The sequence below is a fragment of the Mustela nigripes genome, chromosome 2, assembly GCF_022355385.1.
Source record: "Mustela nigripes isolate SB6536 chromosome 2, MUSNIG.SB6536, whole genome shotgun sequence".
NCBI lineage: Eukaryota > Metazoa > Chordata > Mammalia > Carnivora > Mustelidae > Mustela > Mustela nigripes.
The window spans coordinates 110,262,547-110,281,280 of record NC_081558.1 but is presented as its reverse complement, the minus strand read 5'-3'; the positions used below and the strand labels follow the sequence as shown (position 1 = coordinate 110,281,280).

General features: G+C 44.5%; 1 protein-coding gene across 3 annotated transcripts in view; it reads right to left on the bottom strand.

Annotated features, from left to right (window-relative positions):
* The window catches only part of MASP1 (MBL associated serine protease 1), a 65,181-nt gene that overhangs the window by 42,628 nt on the left and 3,819 nt on the right, over window positions 1-18,734 (bottom strand). Inside the window, exon 2 of one of the 3 annotated variants that reach the window (XM_059391309.1) lies at window positions 13,859-14,090. The exons of 1 other annotated variant lie outside the window; for it this stretch is intronic. In XM_059391309.1, the coding sequence (XP_059247292.1) occupies window positions 13,859-14,090 (232 nt within the window). Of the gene's footprint in view, window positions 1-13,858; window positions 14,102-18,734 lie in introns of those variants that run through there. One more of the 3 variants, XM_059391310.1, reaches the window with a different exon arrangement.

Sequence of the window (18,734 nt, the reverse complement as noted above, 5' to 3'; positions counted from 1 at the left end):
GCAAAGGCGACCTGAATCATGTAGTGGTGAAATGTTTGACACAACTTGCCCGTGGCAACATAGAAGGTAGAAAAATCCTACACACTAAGCTTGTGGCTCTGCTTAGGAGATCTCTAGGCAATGTTGAAAGTGTCAGTATGTGTTTTTAGCTGTATATGACAAGGTACTTCAGGAAGAAGTAGGTCTTACGTGTGCAAGCCTTGTGACTTGCTTTGACAAAAGGCATGTGGTATGTGGAGATGAAGTGCTGCTTCCAAGGGGCCCTGTAGCCTTTCAGGCATCAGGGGGCCTTGTAGCCCTTTCCCATTGTGGAATATTGCCCTGGGGCCTCCATGTGAGGAAGCTCTGCCAGGCCTACTGGAAAAGCAAAGGTCACATAGAGCAGAGATGAATCATCCCAATTGAGGTCTCTAGACCAACCAGCTGACAGCTACCACCAACCGCCAGATAGGTGAGTGAGGCCATCTTGAACCTTCCAGCTTCAGTCAAGCCTCTACTGGAATGGCCTCTGGCAAATCCAGCCAAAGGACCATCCTGCTAAGCCTAGCCCAAACTTCTGACCAGAGGACTTGAGCAAATAAAATGGATGTTGTTTCAGCTACCGAGTTCTAGAATGGTTTGTCACACAGCAATAGATATGCTATGGGGTGAGGAAATAATTTGCGACAAAGGGAAGATTTGAGATTGAGATTGAGATTCTGAACGCACACTTGGAGAATTTCAATCTCGTGGGTTCTTCAGGCCTTGAGAGTTACTTAGTCTAACTTTTTTTCTACCACACCCTTATCAAAAAACCATGCAACCTTTTTACTATTGATTGCAAAGATGAGACCCTCACTAACTTCTAAGATGGATCAGGCTGTTTGAATTATCCTTGACTTGGAAAATTCTCTCTTGGCCCCCTCTCTAGAAAAATAACTTAAGGGAAGACATTCCAAGTGCGGAAAAATTTTTTGTGAATAAAGATATGTAGAGCAGTCATGTATAATGATAGAAATCCAGAAACAATGTAAATATTCCATTCTGGGGAGGGGGAACAGTTAAATTCACCTTGATTTAGTAAATATTAGGCAGCCATTATTTATCACATTAATGGAGAATTTACAAAGATCTGGAGGCTTTATTAGAAGGTTATATTAAACAAAAAAGGAAAAAATCTGTATACATGGTGAAATCACAACTATGTAGAACGTATGCTTTGAAAATAAAAAGAAGAAGGAATTAGAACAAACTGTTAGTTGAACTAACAGTTTGAACTAACAGTTGAATGGCTAGTTGAACTACAGATCTTTCTTTTTTCTCTGTTTTTATATTTTAAAAGTATTTTAAAAAGACACCTGGACCCACAACTACTTCCTTCTAGCTTCTGTCAATGATTAGTTTAGGTCAACAAGCAGGGGGCACACAGGAGGGACAACTAACCAGCTTGGAAGCTCAGCGCTGGTTTGCGGGCCCTCTGTCTCTCATGTCCACCAGAGTCTCTGGTATGGGGACTCCTCTTCACTCTGTCACTACCTAACCTTTTCTTCTAGCCCCTGGGTCCCAACAGAGCTAAAAAAGACATGACGATCTCTGCTCTATTTCCACAAAATTATATGATGAAAAATGAAATTCTGATAAAACAATCAAGAAATTCAGAATAACTAACGTTCACATACAGCAATGCATGGAAAAGAGGGCCTCCTGTAAGGAAATGGTCTTTGTGATCATGAAGTCCAAGGAGGGGGTCAGTGGGTGGGGTGAAAATGAATGGGTGAAGAAAGATAGAAGAGTCCCTTAGTGTGGACTTCATGAAGAGTTTGTAGGAAAGAAGAGGAAGGAGAAAGAGAGAGAGAGGGAGAGAGATGGAGGTGGGAGGGATTGGGCATTTAAGACTTTGTGGTAAGAACATCTCTGGTTTTTCAAGAGAGTGAGTTGAATTATGAATTATGAATTATGAATTATGAATTGCTTTGAATTTTTAAAGTTTTCTGTTTACTGAAAATCCCTTAATGAGACTGGATCATGAGAGACTTCATTGTATTATCAGTCACCCATGAATCTTCACCAATTGTTAGATGCTGGGAAAATCACTGAAACGCTCTGTGTTGTAGGTTGAATTGTGTTCCCCCTCTCTGAAGGATATAGCCCAGTCTTAACCCTTGCAGTTGACTCCATCTTATCTGGCAATAGGTCCTTGCAGATGTAATCTGGCTGGACCATTAGGGGGACCCTAATCCAGTGACTCGTGTCCTTATGAGAGGGACATTTGTTCACAGGGACACATGCAAAGCCAAGTGTAGGGAGAGGCAGAGATTGAAGACATGCATACACACTGGGGAGTGCTAAAAATTGTAAACAACCACCAGAAAGCTAGAAGGGGCAAGGAAGGGTTCTTCCCTAGAGCCTTCCGAGCCTCAGGGCACAGCCCTGCTGACACTTTGAAATGAGACCAGCCTCCAGCATTGTGACTGAATACATTCCTGTTATAAGGCACCTCATTTGTGGTACTATGTGATGGCAGCTCTAGGACATGGATACACTCTGGGTGTAGGTTTTCTCATCTGTGACACAGGGACAGCAATAGTGTTAATATCACAGGGCTGTTGTGAACACGACATGAGCTAATACTTGTGAAACTTAGAAGGGCCCCTGGGATCTAGACAGCACTCAGAAACTCAGTGAGAAGAGCAGGACGCCTGAGATCTGGTCATCAAGCTGACCCCCTGCTAGGTGGGCAAGGATAACTCCCCAATGTGAAGAAGAATGAGAGACTGGAACTGTCCCTGGATCCCCTCTGGTTTCTGGGTTCTACTCCTTCATTCCTAATCTCACTGAAGTCATCAGCACAGACTTCCTGTCCTATGAGGACCCGAGAGTCCAGGCTGATGGTGGAAAGGGAACTCGAGAGCTCTCATGGTCTGGCCACTGCATTTGGGAGGTGGCCTTTGCCTTTGGCTCTCTGAGGAGCTTCCTGGCAACCCTGGGAGGTGGGGGACACCTGGTGCTGATTTCACAGAGGAATGGGAGGGATCTCTAAAAGCTTCTATCCCACAAGAGAATATAAGTCCAGGAATCTCCTCACTTCCTTGTATTTCAAAAGATTGCTCTAGATGTGGGAATTTAGGTCAGTGATTCATTCACAGCCCTGGGCCCAGGACTTATAACTCACAAGGGAGTGCTATGTGCTCTGGGGGTCACCCTCCTGCTAAGTCTGTCATCTCCGGGGACTGGCCCAGGGCTCCATAGCCCAATCTTGCTAGGTTACTGACTTACCCAGATTTCAGTTAAAGATTATGAGAAGAAGCAAATTAAAGTTACAGGATTCCAAATGAGAGCCTGGGACTAGGGGAAAAGGAGATGTGTGTGTGCACATGCATGTTGTGTACTGCATTCCAGAAGCTCTTGAAAGCCACGGAAGTAAAAATAGCACAGATGGTGGGTCTAAGACTCAAGATGACCTCATGTGAGAGGGGCTGGAGGTTGATGCTTTGATTTGGGCCAAGTCATGTTGCTGTTAGGCTACTATTAATAACAGTAATCCTAGTAGGAGTCATCTCCCTCCCCTGTGTGGAACTTTCCAGCAGACAGGTATGTTCACCTTCTTCATTACATTTGCTTCTGATGGCAGTCTTGCAATGAATGCATTTCAGGCAGACATTGTGATTCTGGGCCCAGAGAGGTGACGTGAGTCCCCAAGGAAACACAGCCTAGGAATGACAGACCTGAGACAAAATCCTGATGGTCTGACTTCTAGCCTTGGCCCAGTAACTGCAATCAAAGAACCATAGAAGTTCAGAGATAGAAAGGATACGAAAGGCTAACAAGTTTATCTCTTTTCTGTCCTAGATGGGCAAAGTGAGACTCAGTGAAGTGAAGTGATTGGCTCAAAGTCACAAGGCACGGTTAATGGCAGAACCAGCTCAGGGCCCAGGTGTATGATAGTCCCAGTATAGTGTTCTTATTTACGTGTTAATCAGAGTAAAAAGCTCCTAACAGAGCTGGGATGAGGCCCTAAGAAGGTATTGTGTCCATGCAAATGCTGGACACCATTGACAGTGTGGGGCCTGAGCCATGGGGCCGGCAGGTCCTTGGAGTCCAAGACTCCCACTGCTCCCGGGAAGGACTGCCCTTTTGCAGGGAGGGGTCTGGACAGAAAAGGGGATGGTCTCCAGGCAGCAGGAGCAAGGGGAGAAAAAGAGGGCTGACAGGGAGGGGTCTCTGAGAGCCTGGGAAGCGGGCGTCCCGCAGGTGGGAAATTGGCAGTGCCCACCATCCCAGGGGAGCGGGACTGAGAGGGGGTGGGCGGGAGAGTCTGGGAACGGGCTGGGCAGGAGGGCCAGGAAGGATTCACTCTCCCTGGCTTGTGAAAGACTCCCCACCCCGTGCCTTCTGGGACTTCAGAGCCAAGCTCATTCACATGCAAATCCCCTCGGGGACTTGGAGGCTGGGCCTCAGACTGTTGAGCGCTGGAGAACAGTCCAAAGACAGGAAAACACAGCCGTGCTGTGTTCTTCGGCAGAGGCAGCCTGGCTCAAGGTATGTCACAGTCGGGACGGGTGAAAGCAGTGATTGAGTAAGAGCTGAGGGCAGTGAGGGGACCTGCCCCAGGCCAGTGTTGCCAGGCAGAGTTCCCAAGAATGTGCGAGCTGGCGTGTTCCCCTGCCGCCACCGCCACCAAAGACCCTGTCCGGCCCCAGCCCAAATGAACATCCTCAGATCTTCACGTGGAAACCCTCACAGAGCGCCGGAATAAGGACCAGATGACCTGGTGTCTGGTTCCCGCTCTGCCCCTCATAGCTCATGGGTCACTTGTCACTTGGACCTCTGCAGGCAGTAGTATGCCGACGCTGGCTCGTCCCAGTGTATAAGCACAAACTGTCAACTTCTGCTGTTAGACACAGCCATCATTCGAAATTGGGGTTCGTAAAGTTGCAATTCATTAAATTGCACTAAAGACAAATTATACAAAACTCATCCCCTCCTATTTTTAGCATTTGACTATTATCTCTGGCTCGAGGTAATGACCGTCTAGCATGTCTGAATGGTGAGGGGTGCGTTACTGTGCACCCTATCTCCTCCCCAGGCCAGAGCCAATTGTTAGTCATTTGTAAGCCCACCATCATCTCTGGGCCTCTGTGGGGGACAGGATATAATACTGTCCTCTGAGAGTCAAGAGGTCATGGAACATGGCACGGAAAGAGCGTGTAAAGTCTGTCATTCATTGCCCATGGGGACTGAGCAGGGGTCTTATCTCCCACCCCCAGTGGTGATCTGGTCCTCCTTTCCTGCTCCCTATCTGCACGTCTCTGTCTGCACTTCTCTTTCTTGTACACCCCTGCTCCAGTCACACTGCCGTCCTTGCTGCTCTTCACACACACCAGTCACTTGCCCACCTCGGGGCCTTTGCACTGGCTGTTCCCTCTGGTTGGAAGGGTTTTCCCCAGAAAGCCACGTGGCTAACTTCCTCAACTTCTTCAAGTCTTTGCTCAAATGTCACCCTGTCGATGAGGACTACCCTAACCAACATATCTAAATCACAGCCTTCACTCCTCCGCACACAGTCCCTCTTTACTCTGCTCTTTTGAATTTCTTTGACTATCACCTTACTTCTCACTGTTCACGTTCGCTGTGGATTGTGTTTAGTGTTTATTATGTTTCCCCCAGTGCAACAGAAGCATATAAGAAGGAATTTCTGTATGTTTTAATTACTGCTATACTCTAAGCTCCAGTAAATAGTAGGCATCCAATAAATGCTGAATAAATGAATAAACCAATACCTCCCATTCTCTACCTTTTCCCTTATGAGCGCACCAAAGGAAATTCAAGCTCTGGTTTTTACCGAGGTCTATCAGAGAGCAGCCTGTGTCCACATAAGCATGAAGATTTGCACACCAGGTGCACTGGGACCCCGGGGCTGGTGACCCCAGTGGTCAGCCAAACAAGCTGCCTCTATCAAAAAACAAACAAACACAAAAACAAAAAACAACCAACCAACCAGCCAAAGAAACAAACATAAAAACAAACTCCCACTTCACACTCATCTGAGCTCACCCCGTGTGTTCTGCCCCAGCGCTGGGACCTTCCTTCTGTTTACCATCACCCAGAGTCTGTGCTGTTTGCACTTCCTGCCTAAAATGAACTTTGGTCACACTTTTCTGAAGCTCATTTCCACTTCTTGATTTCCATGAGCCTAGAATCAGAACCTGCTATCTCAGGAGGGGAAGAATCTCCCTAGGGACTACATCCAAAATTCATGAGAAACCTCTCTTCTTTTCTCGTTCCCTTCAGGGGCAAAGGCCGCCTGTCTACCCCCAGAGAATTAGCAGAGCTGCTACAGTCGCTGGGGTCAGCCACAGCCTGAAGGTCGAGGACATGTTCTGAGTAAACACAGAACACTGCACAGAAGTTAGGAGCCTGGGGGTCAGGGGAGTCAATCTTGGAGCAGGGCCCTGGGATGGACTTATCTCTCAATAACAGAGCAGGAAACAGACTGACCCAATGAGGCCTGGGGAAGGGAGCACTGGGTGGGGAGTTATAGGCCATCAGAACTGGAAAGGGCTTGGAGAGGCCAGCAAGTCTACTTTCCTCCCTGGACATTTGGGGAAACTGAGGCCCAGAGCAGGGAGCTCATTTGTCCAGCATCTAAGCAGAAATAGCAAACGATTTCTAGACCTGAGTGCCTTCCTTATGCTCCACGCCAGGAGACATGGGCCTTTTCCTGCTCTGCTGCAAGACTGTGCTCCCTACCCTGAGCTCCCAGGGCCAACGGGCTGGTAGAATGAGCTGGAGATTACTGTTAGGCCTTGAGTGCCACCAACAGATAAATCAAACACTCTCAACTCTCACAGTGCACTCTCCATTTCTTGTTATTTTTGTAAAATATATTTCCTCTCAAAGTGAGGATAAAAGAGAAAGTTCTTTAACAAAATGTAGACAACATAAGGACCCTCAAGGACCTTTTGTTTTATAAATTCTACTAAATTACCCTGATAGGCAGTGTTGCCTTAGGAATAATACATAGCCAGGAAACAGACCAAGATCTCTTCCAGGACAAACCTGTTCTAACAGAGAAGGACCAAGTGGAGAGATAAAATTATGACTTGGGAGTAAGCAGACCAGGGCCTGAGAACTGTGGAGACTAGACAAATCCACTCAGGTTCTCTACGCTGCTTCTCTTTTCTTTCCTTTCTTTTCTTTTCTTTTCTTTTCTTTTCTTTTCTTTTCTTTTCTTTTCAATAAGCGCCATGCCTTATGCAGGACTTGAACTTAACCAACTTGAGATCAAGACCTGAGCTGAGGTGGAGAGTCAGTTGCTTAACTGACTGAGCCACCGGGGCCGCCCCTGTGCTGTTTCTTTTGCTGTAAATTCAATGTAATCATCCCCACTCCTCCTATTCTACGAGAATCAAGTGTGGCAATAAATTAGAAATGTTATTAATGTGTGTTACTACAAGGTAAACACATAGGGGAAATAACCTCTTGCATCTGATTGGTCCTTTCAAAGTATTTTTCCATAAATTGCCTGAAAACAGTGAGTGACACAAGCAAGGTCGTAGAGGGCCAGTTAGTGGTACACTCAGAGCAGATGAAAAAGACCGTGTTCACTGAGCACCCGGTGACAGCAAGCAACCATTCTCTCACTCACACCACTGCCATCCCTACCACTCCAACAGTATTGCTGAGGGAATTACATATGTGCTGGACATATGTCATGAAAACATTTGTCTCGTTAGTCCACGGGGTAGGCATTATTATTATTATCCTCATTTTATAGTAAGAGGTAGAGGCAGGACCTACCCCAGGTCTGACTAGCTCTAAAGCTTGATCTGGGAACCATTGGGCAAGCTTGCCTCTTGCAGTAGGAATTCCACGTACAGCCAGCATTTCATTTAAATCCTCCCACAGGGGCACCTGGGGGGCTCAGTTAGTTAAGCATTTGCCTTCGGCTCAGATCGTGATCCCTGGGTTCTGGGATCGAACCCCAAGTTGGGTTCCCTGCTGAGCGGGAAGTCTGCTTCTCCCTCTGCCTGCCACTTCCCCTGCTTGTGCTCTCTCTTTCTGTGTCAAATAAATAGATAAATACATAAAATCTTTTAAAAAATCAAATAAATCCTCACTACCTGTGAGGAAAATACGATTTCATTATGAGCTTCTTCTTCCTTTTTTTTTTTTTTGTACTAATGACAAAGCCGATACTTAGGGAGTTAGAGAAGCTTAGGGAGTTGCACTGTGAACTCCGATTTACCCTTCCAGATTTATCTCAAACATCCAAAGCCTTTCCTGAACACAGGAATGACTAACTCCCCACCCTATGTGTTACTTTACACAGCTTTAATTTATTAATTAGATATTTATCTCGTGACACACTATGAAACCGCAAATTTCTTGAGGGCAGGTACTATCTCACTCATGTTCCTGGGCCCTGTCTTTAGTGCAGTGTCCAGCTTCTAGTAGGTTCTCACTGGGATTCTTGGGCTTCATTCCACAGACAGCAGGGAGCCACTGAAGGATTTGAGAGTGTCGCAATCAGAGAAATGCCTTAAGAATATCTCTCTGGACACATGCCTCTAGAGGGTGGACTGGATGGGGACGGACGGACAGCTGGTAGACATTTAGGAGATGATTGCAATAGACTAGGCGAGAGCGCTAAGAATTGGAACAAAGGCGCGAACATTGGGAAGAATGGAGGAAATGTTGAGTAAGTCAAGGACAGAGGCTTGACAGGAGAAAGTGGTGTGACTTCACATGAGCAGCTAACAGATGCCAGTGGAGCTGTGTGTGCTCAGTGAGAAGAAGAGAGAATAAAAGCCAAATTCAGGTTCTTATTATCTCTTTATCCATTGAGCAGACGTTGTGAAGTGAACTTGACGAGAGGGTCTGTGTGGCTATGGGATTCCCTCGGTAGTTCTGCCTCCTCAGTAGGTCTTTCTGTGACTGTTGCTCCGGGGCCCCTTTTTAGTCACGAGTCACCACCTCATCTGATGCCCGACCAAAGGAAATAATGTTATATTCCTAGGGAAAAAAGCCCTTCCGGGTGTACCAAAAGAGAGTGCTCTATTATATGGAAGAGGTTGTCTAAGTTTGACTATAGGCAATGTTTGCCTTATATTATACTTATTTACATTTACATTATGTTAAAAACCTAAGCCCCCACATGATGGGACTTCACTGTCCTTTAATATTTTTTTTTTTTTTTAAAGAAGAAAAGACTGCAAGTCTTGAGATATAAATTCTGGTCCCAGTGTGACCTTGGTCAATGAAATATCCTTCCCTAGGCTTCGGTTGTGATGGTGATTTCTGAGGTCTTAGATGCACAGAATATCAGGGCTAAGGTGTCTTTGGAGACTGGTGGTTTCAACTTCCTGTATTTGAGAGAGGAGGAAGCAGAGTCATCTCCAGAGATATTCACCCACCCAAAGCTCATTAGTGGAGAATGACCCCAAGAAACCAGCCCTTCTGACTCCCCAGCCAGCGCCCGTGCTCTGTTCCTCGCCTGCAGCGGTCACCAACTGTGACTTGTATGCCTCATCCATGCATGCAGGAATCCACACATTGCAGCCACATTCCCAGGAAGCAGATGCTGTCGTGCAGATGTGCACACGCCTCGAAGACTGAAGATTGTGGGAAATCAGGCCAGAGAGGAATTTTCATAAAATGACAGCATCTGGACCGCAGCTCCGGGGTCCTGCTCTTCCTCAAGCTACCGTAGGACTGAGTCAGCTGTTCCCTCATTGTCACCTTGATGGGCCAGAAAGGGTCCCTGTGAGCTGGATGGTGCTTTAAATCTACTCCTTGGCCTGCCAGGGGAGCTTAGCTACAGAGTGGGAAAGCCTCAAAAGAGGAATTACTATCCCATCAGATGGAAATCAGTGATATTTAAAGTTGCTTGGGAAAGGACAGTGGTGGTATGGTGTGTTTACAAGTCTCTTTGAATGACATGTCACTAAGGCAACCCCAGCAGTCGGTAGGCTCTTACTGGAATGCTTATGGGCCACAGAACTCAGAGAAGTGGAGGCTGTAACATATTATTACCGGTTTCTGGCATTATCCTCACTAGGCTAATGAGGGTTTGGTAGGGTCATCTGGGCAGTTCTGGCAGGAGGAGGAGAATTAGAGTCCAGGAATTTAAGGGACTTAAGGGATCATCTCATGTCACCCCCTCATGGAACAGATGAGAAAACGGAATTTTGGAGACGGATGTCGGCTACTCCGGGAATAACATGGCATGTGGCTGCTTTTTTCCTGCTCTCAGTCACAGCCAGGAGAGGTACATATTCTGGGGAGAAGAGGGAGGGGGCCAGTAGAAAAAGGGAACGGTTTTCAACTGCATGTGGAAGGCTTCAGGCATCAGGAGTTCTGAGGCCAGAGTACTAGTCTTGTGACTGAATTCTGAGCTCCAGGCTCTGCTTCTGCACAGAGGGGACTAAAGCAATACTCAGGATGTAAATTCTCTAAGGTAGGACCTTCAGGGTGAAGGAGGAGGACCAGTGAGAAGAATGAGCCTCAGAACCACCTTCGACCTGCTAGCTGCTCTCCTGTTTCTTATATCGGGCCTAGGAGAGGATTTGTTTGAAGAAAACTGGGAGAAAATGTTTGGAAAACTATGCTCACAATAGCTATGGATTAGGTGAGTCTCCAGAGAGTCACCGCACCGTGGCATTCTGTGAGCTTGCGACTCCGGGAGAGGAGCTCCGCCGGGTGCTTGTGGATATAGGAGCACAGGGTCCGTCTCTACCTTAGCACCCATGGTCAGCCAGCCAAGGGGCTGTGTCCCGAGCAGGCAGTCCTGCTCAGGCCCCATGGCCACTGGAACCTCTGCAGGGAGGCAGATGCCGATGCTGGGATGGCATTCTGGAAGGGAGTCAGCACAAGCAGAAAGATACACCTTGCCCTCCCTGCCCAATACGTTAATCCCTTTTCCTAAAGGAATTGGGAGAAGGTCTGAAAGCTTAGATGCAAGAACTGTAGGGCCCTTCAGGGAACAAGACTGCTTCTTTGCTATGCCCAGGGGTCACAATCTTATTTGCAGTGGAAAGAGTACTCTAAGATTTTTTCATTCCGGAGTTAGTGGCAGATCGGTTACTAGCCCAGGCATTTCCTGAATCCCGGGCAAGAATCCAGGACCATGCTACCCCTCCAGGGGACCTACCTCCATCTGCCTGGACTTTCAGGAAGGTATCTCACTGTTCCTGATGAAACCCATCAATCAGTTTCCCAAAATATCCTCCAGCCACAAAGGTCAAGTTTTGCATGGAATGTTTGCCAGGGTCCTTAATTCAGTGTCAGAAGAGGTCTTCATATTCTATCATGGCCCTTGAAGAGTATCTTGTTGTTTGTCGTTGTTGTTGTTTTTCCATTATAAAATGCAGCTGATGTCAGCAACTTAATCTGCCTTGCGGGAAGTTCAGTTTGTTAGGGACAAAGGAGTGAGTTAAATCCTCTGTTGTGTGTTTATTGTCTCTACAAGGGAGTCTTAACAAGGTCAAGCTGGGCAGCTGAACAAGAGGAGAACTTGTGTGAGAAATGATTGCTAAGTGTATATGAATTGAAAGTCAATTCCTCAGGTGGATGAAGGGAGGGCAGATAATGAAAGTAAATTACTGTTACAGCTCAGAAAAAAAAAATCTGTAATGTCCATAGTCTTAAGGCCTCAGCTACTTGTAAAAGCAAATGTTTTCACTGAAAAAATCCTCAATGGTTGACATGTTAGAAAATAGAGAAGAAAGCAGTTAGAAAGTTCACATCTAGCATTGTTTAAATCTTGGAACTTACTGTCCTATGAAGCCAAGTTTGGTCATTTTCCTTCTGGTTAAGTCCACTTTCTAATCCAAATATTTGAGAATGGCCCAGTTTTATGACCAGCATTAGTTGGGGGAATGGGCTGGAGGAGTCTGTTAACCTAATGTCCCCTACCCATAATGCATCTTTTCCTGGAGTCTGCCTCTGGCTGAGGCTGGATTATATTCTGGAAGACCATGTTGTCAGAAATTTCACTTTATGATGATCGACACCTAGAGTCTCAGTGAATCCTACTTGTGGGAACCTTGTGACTCTGAGAAGTCAGCTCCATTTTTAATGAATTCCTGAGAACTCTTAGTTAGTCTAGATGGCCACCCACAGCATCTCCTAAGCAATCAGCTCCCTTCTCCTCATTCTGTATCTTTAAGTCTCTTGGTGTCCTTACTCTTTTCCATCTTACACAATGGCTACTTTTCTAGGTTCATCTCTCTTTAAGGGACCAGATCTTTTGTATCTTTAAATTCTCACAGTCCCCAGACCAGGACATTCACAGAGGGCAGCATCCCACTGAGCAGTGGTTCTCAGATTAGGAGATTCTGTCCCTCTGAGGACACGGGCAACTTCTAGAGACATATTTGGCTGTCACAACTGGAGGGAGAGTGATATTGGTATCTAGTGAGGGGAAGGCAAGGATATTGCTAAAAATCCTATAATTCTCAAAACAACTTTCCTCAGCAAGGAATTACCTGGCTCAAAATATCAATAGTGCTGAAGCTAAGAAACTGTCATAGAGCACCAATTTGGGAAAGTTTTTAGTCACAGGAACCTTGTTGTAAATGAGATTTTCGATGCAGACCCAATATATAAAATAAGCAATACCCAACACTTAAAATGAGTTTAAGCAGGATGGGGGTTCATAGTCCCACTTACTGTCTCCCTCCTCCCAACAATAGACTTATAAGCCCCTGCAGTACCCTGGGGCTCAGTGGAGGGCAACTTGAGAGCAGTTTGGTGTAGCCAGAAAAGCATGGGATTGCAAGTCAGAAGACATGGGCTTGGAAATTGACCCACCACTTGCTAGCTATAGCTTCACTTTCTTGGGTTTGTTCCTTTGTCTATGAAGGATGACAGTAGTAGTACCTGTCTTACAGGATTGTTTTAAAGAGTGAATGAGATTACAAGTATAAAAGTACATTGTAAATTCACTACTTTGCTGTTGATCAAACATTCTGGTTAATAAAAGGTTAACTCTTGTTGAATTACTGACTATGGAGAACAGAGACCACATTAATGCTAAAATATATATAAAATCTACTCGAGAGTGGTTTAATGAGAACTTTTCCAGAAAGCCACAGAGAGATTAGAAAGTAGGTTTTTAGGCCTCCACACCTTTTTGAGCCAGACACAGCTATAGTAAACTTGATCTCTCAGAAGCATTCCAACCTCTCTCAGCCCCCCTTTCAAAGACAGCTTCCCATCCATGGCATTGTTTGTGGGTTCTCTCTAAATTCCAGGGTATATTGCTTCAATGTTCTAATCATTTCCTGCTCCTTTTTCACATGGTTTTTACATCTACCTCTGATGGTGCCCCCCCAACCTTGCCCACACCCTTTGCAGAGAAAATCCAAACTCCTTAGCATCACAGTCAAGACCCTTCAGAATCTCACCCCAATCCAACCTTCTGATTTCACCTGCTACTGTGCACTGCTGCATACCCAGCCCTTCCCCAGCACTTGATCATTACTTACAGAAGTGGCAATGCTTTCTAATGTGTCTGATTTGGATATAATTATGGCTGTGCTTCAGTCTAGTTATGCTTACTCTGGGGTCTCTGCCCTTTTCTTTAGTGGAAACATTAAGGACATTGGGAACAGAAATTAAAAGGGGGAGGTTGTGTTTGTCTGAGTTATACATTGCCAGCCACAATTTCTCTTCTGGTCCTTTCTAGGTCTACCACTCAGCCTGCACCTAGCATACCCCAACCTTCATTCATCAGATTGTAACTTTGTGCATCTTCCTCACTGGACTGCTACCCTGGGAGGGTAAGCACCGTATCTAATTCATCTAGGCTTCTCTAACCCCCAGCAGATTCTCCAGTAGAGAACCTGGCTCAGTTAGGGAACATCAAGGGTCTCACCTTTACATAGTCATATTCACAAAGGTAGGAGGATTCCAAGTTGAAGTGCATGAAGTAAAGCTTGATCCGAAATCCCTCTGGGACAGTGATATTCCAAGTCACCTCTGAATCACTTGGATAGGAGTCTGGATAGCCAGGTGACTGAATCTGGCCAAACATATTGTTAAGCTCCACGGTATGGGCTGAAGCTTTCAAGAAGGAGAAGCACAGAGCATGCCAGAGAAGGAGCCACCTGAAAGACATGAATGGATCTGCTTACATTCATGGACATAGGTCCTCACCCCTTAACTAAGCAGCTAGGAGACCAAGCTGTTGGCGTATCTCTGCCACTGGCCTGCTGTTCTTACTTTTCTCCACCTGGAGCCTTGCTTATCCAGTTTATTCTACAGGTAGATGATGACTCCATGAATTCTACAGTTTCTTCCAAAGGTGTTCTTCTGAAGATTTAATAAGTATTCAAGTCTCCTAGATAATCCCCTATTTGGGACTCTGACACATATTATTTTACTGTAAAGAATGTAAATTTCATAATTAGGTAAAAGTCGATATCCTTTCTTCAACTTGGGCTTCATTTAAGAATCACAAACACTTGGTTCAGTTTTATAAAAAATAAATAATAATGACATGGTAATGCTGGGATGAGACTTATACTCAATGATGAGATCTTGCATTCCTTAAACAGATGTAACAAAATCAGTCAAGGTATGCAAAATTTTGAACTAAGAAAGAATAAGCAAAACAAGTCCCCCCCCGCCCTTGGTAAGTATTCTTATAAAAGGATCAGAAACCTACAATTTATTTCCAGCTTTAGGCATCAGAGATAATGGACTGTTAAAAGAATTGCATAAGTGGGTGCCTGGGTGGCTCAGTGGGTTAAGCCGCTGCCTTCAGCTCAGGTCATGATCTCAGGGTCCTGGGATCGAGTTCCGCATCGGGCTCTCTGCTCAGCAGGGAGCCTGCTTCCTCCTCTCTCTCTCTGCCTGCCTCTCTGCCTACTTGTGATTTCTCTCTGTCAAATAAATAAATAAAATCTTTAAAAAAAAGAATTGCATAAGCAAGGCTCAAGGAAAACTCAATAAAACTTAACGGAACACACCCAAAGTGGCGCAATAATGATTCAGATGTCCAAGGCTAGTCAGAACACTCATGGCCAACATGTACCACATCGGGCATCTTATAGATTGCTCCTCCTGCAAGACCCAATGACCTTGAACTCAAATACGCCAAACCTGGCCCATAAACTTCTTCCCTAAGTCCTATGTATTCTGTTTCCTATGTTTTGGAAATCCACTTTTTTCTCTCCAGTCTATGAATTTAAATGTTCTTAACTGGCCTACTGCTAGTGTATCCTAAGTAATCTTCCTTGTCCCCCACTTTACATCACTCAGCACTTTTCTGCTGAAGTTTATTTTCTGAAGCACACATGTGACCCTGCTGCTTCACTGTGCCTGCGGGATTAAGCATCTACTCCCAGGATGGCAGGTGAGCCCTTTTTGATCTAGCGTTGATCTGCCTGTCCAGCCTCATCTCAGTGCCAGCTCTGCCTTGGCATGTCATTCTGAAAGTATGCCATGCCTGTCCTGCCTTGGTCCCCTTGCACATGCCTTACCCATTCTTCATCTGCTTGTCTTATTTGTCCTCCACCATCCAGCTTAAGTCTTCCTATGTGATAAGTAACCTTTGCACTTCCAGATTCCACAGCTCCCTGAATGTGCTTCCCTTCTGCTTATCTCCCACTGCACTGCTTTAGACACAGCCCCTGAAGTTAGATGTATTTGGGTTCAAATCCGCATTCTTCTACTTACTGGTTGTGAAATATTGGATAATAGTTTCTCTGAGGCCCAGTTTCCTTGTATGTCTAGAGGATATTATAATTTAACTATAGGACTCACATGAGCATTAGAGATGATGTATATAAAGGATCTAGCCTATAGCCTGGTATATAATAGATGATGAATGAAATGAATAGATGAATGCATAGATGAAAGAAAGTGGCACCAGAGCCTTATACAGCCTAAGTCCATGCTGGAAAATTATGCTAGCATTTTTTGACTCCAGTGGTTCCCCCTTATCCACCATTTTCTTTTCCATGGTTTCAGTTACCCATAATCAGCCTTGGTCCAGAAGCAAGATGTTCCCCCTTCTGACATGTTTTCCAAAGGTCAGTAATGGCCTAATGCTACATCACAGTGCTTATGTCACTCCCCTCACTTCATCTCATCACATAGGCATTTTATCATCTCAGTATCATCAGAAGAAGGGTGAGTGCAGTACAATTAAGATATTTTGGAAGACAAAATCAGTGCACAGAAATCAGTTGCATTCCTATCCACTAACAGTGAGACAGAAGAAAGAGAAATTAAGGAGTCAATCCCATTTACAATTGCACCTAAAAACACAAGATACCTAGGAATAAACCTAGCCAAAGAGGGAAAGAATCTGTACTCAGAAAACTATAGAGCATTCATGAAAAAAATTGAGGAAGGCACAAAGAAATGGAAAAACGTTCCATGATCATGGGTTGGAAGAAAAAATATAATAGAGAAATATATAATATAATAGAGAAATATAATATAATAGAGAAATCTCCATATTCAAAGCAATTCCTACCAGAATAACATCAACTTTTTTTTACAGAACTGGAACAAATAATCCTAGAATGTATATGGAACCAGAAAAGACACCGAATAGCCAAAGGAATTTTGAAAAAAGAAAAACAAAGCTGGCGGCATCACAATTCCAGACTTCAGGCTCTATTACAAAGCTGTACTCATCAAGACAGTCTGGTACTGGCACAGAAACAGACACATAGATCAATGGAACAGAGCAGAGAACCCAGAAACAGACGCTCAAATGTATGGTCAACCAATCTTTGACAAAGCAAAAAAGAATATCCAGTGGAAAAAAGACAGTCTCTTCAACAAACGGTGTTGGGAAAATTGGACAGCCATATGCAGAAGAATGAAACTGGGCCATTTCCTTATACCATACACAAAAATAGACTCAAAATGGATGAAAGACCTAAATGTGAGACAGGAATCCATCAAAATCCTTGAGGAGAACACAGCCGCAGTAACTTCTTCCTAGAAACATTGTCAAAGGCAAGGGAAGCGAGGGCGAATGAACTATTAGAACTTCATCAAGATCAAAAGTTTTTGCACAGCAAAGGAAACAGTCAACAAAACCAAAAGATAACCGACAGAATGGGAGAAGATATTTGTTTTTTTTGTTGTTGTTTTGTTTTTTAAAGCTTTTATTTATTTATTTGACAGAGAGAGAGAGAGAGATCACAAGTAGGCAGAGAGGCAGGCAGAGAGAGAGGGGGAAGCAGGCTCCCTGCTGAGCAGAGAGCCCGATGCAGGGCTCGATCCCAGGACCCTGAGATCCTGACCTGAGCTGAAGGCAGCGGCTTAATCCACTGAGCCACCCAGGCGCCCCAGGAGAAGATATTTGTGAGTGACTTATCAGATAAAGGGCTAGTATCCAAAATCTATAAAGAACTTGTCAAACTCAACACCCAAAGAACAAATAATCTAATCAAGAAATGGGCAGAAGACATGAACAGACATTTCTCCAAAGAAGACATATAAATGGCCAACAGACACATGAAAAAATGCTCACCATCACTCCACAATGAGATACCACCACACACCAGTCAGAACAGCTAAAAGTAACAAGTCAGGAAAGGACAGAAGTTGGCGAGGATTCGTGAAAGGGGGAACTATCTTACAGTGTTGGTGGGAGTGCACGCTGGTGCAGCCATGCCAGAAAACAGTATGGAGATTCCTCAAAAAGTTGAAAATAGAGATACCCTATGACCCAGCGATTGCTGGTCAGGTATTCACCCTAAAGATACAAATGTACACCCCAATGTTTATAGCAGCAATGTCCACAATAGCCAAACTACAGAAAGAGCCCAGCTGTCCATGGATGGATGAATGGATAAAGAAAATGTGGTCTATACATACAATGGAATATTACCCAGCCGTCAAAAGTGAAATCTTGCCATTTACAACGATGTGGATGGAACTAGAGGTTATGATGTTAAGCAAAATAAGCCAGTCAGAGAAAGACAATTATCATATGGTCTCACTGATACATGGGATTTAAGAAACAAAACAGAGGATCATAAGAGAAGAGAGGAAAAAATAAAATAAGGTGAAACCAGAGAGAGAGGGAGACAAACCATAAGAGTCTCTTAATCACAGGAAACAAACTGAGGGTTGCTGGAGGGGAGGGGATGGAAAGATGGGGTAACTGGACGATGGACTTTAAGGAGGGCATGTGATGTAATGAGCTCTGGGTATTATAGAAGACTGATGAGCCACAGGTCTGTACCTCTGAAACCAATAATATATTACATGTTAATTAATTGAATTTAAATTTAAAAATGTTTAAAAAAGATATTTTTTGAAACTGACCCATTCACATAATTTTATTGCAGTATATTGTTATCATTGCTCTATTTTTATTATTAGTTACTATTGTTAATCTCTTACTGCACCTAATTAATAAATTAAACTTGGCCATAGGTATGTATGTATGTATGTATATATGTATCTATAGGGTTCCCTGCTATCTGTGGTTTCAGGGGTCCTCTGAGGGTCTTGGAACCTATCCTCCCTGGATGAACAGGGACTACTGTAATGGCTACACTTTGCTAAGCAGAAAGTTCTATCTCCCTAACTCTCCCTCTCCAGCACAGAGATGCATATATGTATATATATGCATGCACATGAATTTTTGAACATGTAACCCATCAAGTTAACTATAAATGTAGATTATCTAGCTGTCTCATATGGTATTTACATGAAAGATAAAGAGGTAAGTGCAAAAAGGCCTAGAAGGATTTCACCAGTGTATTAACAGTGGCTAT